Below are 1,060 nucleotides of genomic sequence, written 5' to 3'. Positions count from 1 at the left end.
ATGTAGAGTTGTTTTAGGGATCGTTAAAATGTTTTTATTAGCCTTGTTACACAAACATTCATATGCATGGGTTCCGTGGACCTAATTTGCACATTTATGCAAAATATGTTTTTTTGCAAACACACATACATACACATACACACACACATACACACACATATATATACATATATGTATATATATATATATACATGTGAACATACATACACAGTTTATGTGTGTGAATATTTATGTATATGTATATATATGTATATGTATATATATATATATATATATATATATATATATATATACATATATATACACACGCATATATATATATGTCCTCTCTATCTTGAATATATTTATCTTAGTATGTCCATTATTATCTATGATACCTTTATTTTTTTAATTTCAGACCCCTTTTGGCTCGTCAGTTGAACGACCAATTGCTGATGTTAGAGAAGTGCTACATCGACGCTGAAGGCAGTCCTCTCAGGCCCCACATGAAGTATGGCTAAATCGATTATTGCTGTTCAGAAACACATCCAACCCGTAAACTGACTTTTATATGCATCTATCTTTCTATCTTTCTTCGCAGGAATATGGTCTTTGGTACAAATAACTTCAACCAATACGACGGATGGACGGCTCCAGCGGTCCGTGATGCTATATGGGAAGCAACCCAGTGTCAAGGAGAATGCATTCAGGAATGGGAGACTGTCAAGCAACACATTTCTATTCTCCAATATGTTATCAACTCTGCGGTCCTTGCCATGAAAGATTTTCAGACTTTTTGAGAATATAGAATAAGATGATATATATGTGTGTGTATATATATATATGTATACATATATATGTATATATATACGTATATATAAATATATATATATATATATCGGTATATATATATATATATATATATACATATGTATACATATATATATGTATATATATATATATGTATGTATATATATGTATATATATATATATTATACATATACATACATATATATATATGTATGTATGTATGTATGTATGTATGTATGTATGTATGTATAATCATCAATAAATGTACACA

General features: G+C 28.7%; 1 protein-coding gene across 1 annotated transcript in view; it reads left to right on the top strand.

Annotated features, from left to right (window-relative positions):
• Positions 1-848, top strand: part of LOC122265485 (putative N-acetylated-alpha-linked acidic dipeptidase) — a 15,946-nt gene extending 15,098 nt beyond the window's left edge. Inside the window, exons 14-15 of the mRNA XM_086554788.1 lie at positions 398-490; positions 581-848. Coding sequence (XP_086410914.1) covers positions 398-490; positions 581-779 — 292 coding nt within the window. The 3' untranslated portion in view covers positions 780-848. The remainder of the gene's footprint in view (positions 1-397; positions 491-580) is intronic.
• Positions 849-1,060: the final 212 nt, after the last annotated feature.

This window comes from Penaeus japonicus, unplaced genomic scaffold, assembly GCF_977035675.1.
Source record: "Penaeus japonicus unplaced genomic scaffold, GWHDUDI00000001_assembly GWHDUDI00000030, whole genome shotgun sequence".
Classification (NCBI taxonomy): domain Eukaryota; kingdom Metazoa; phylum Arthropoda; class Malacostraca; order Decapoda; family Penaeidae; genus Penaeus; species Penaeus japonicus.
Note: the sequence above shows the minus strand (reverse complement) of the source record. Positions and strands in the feature narration are given on the sequence as shown.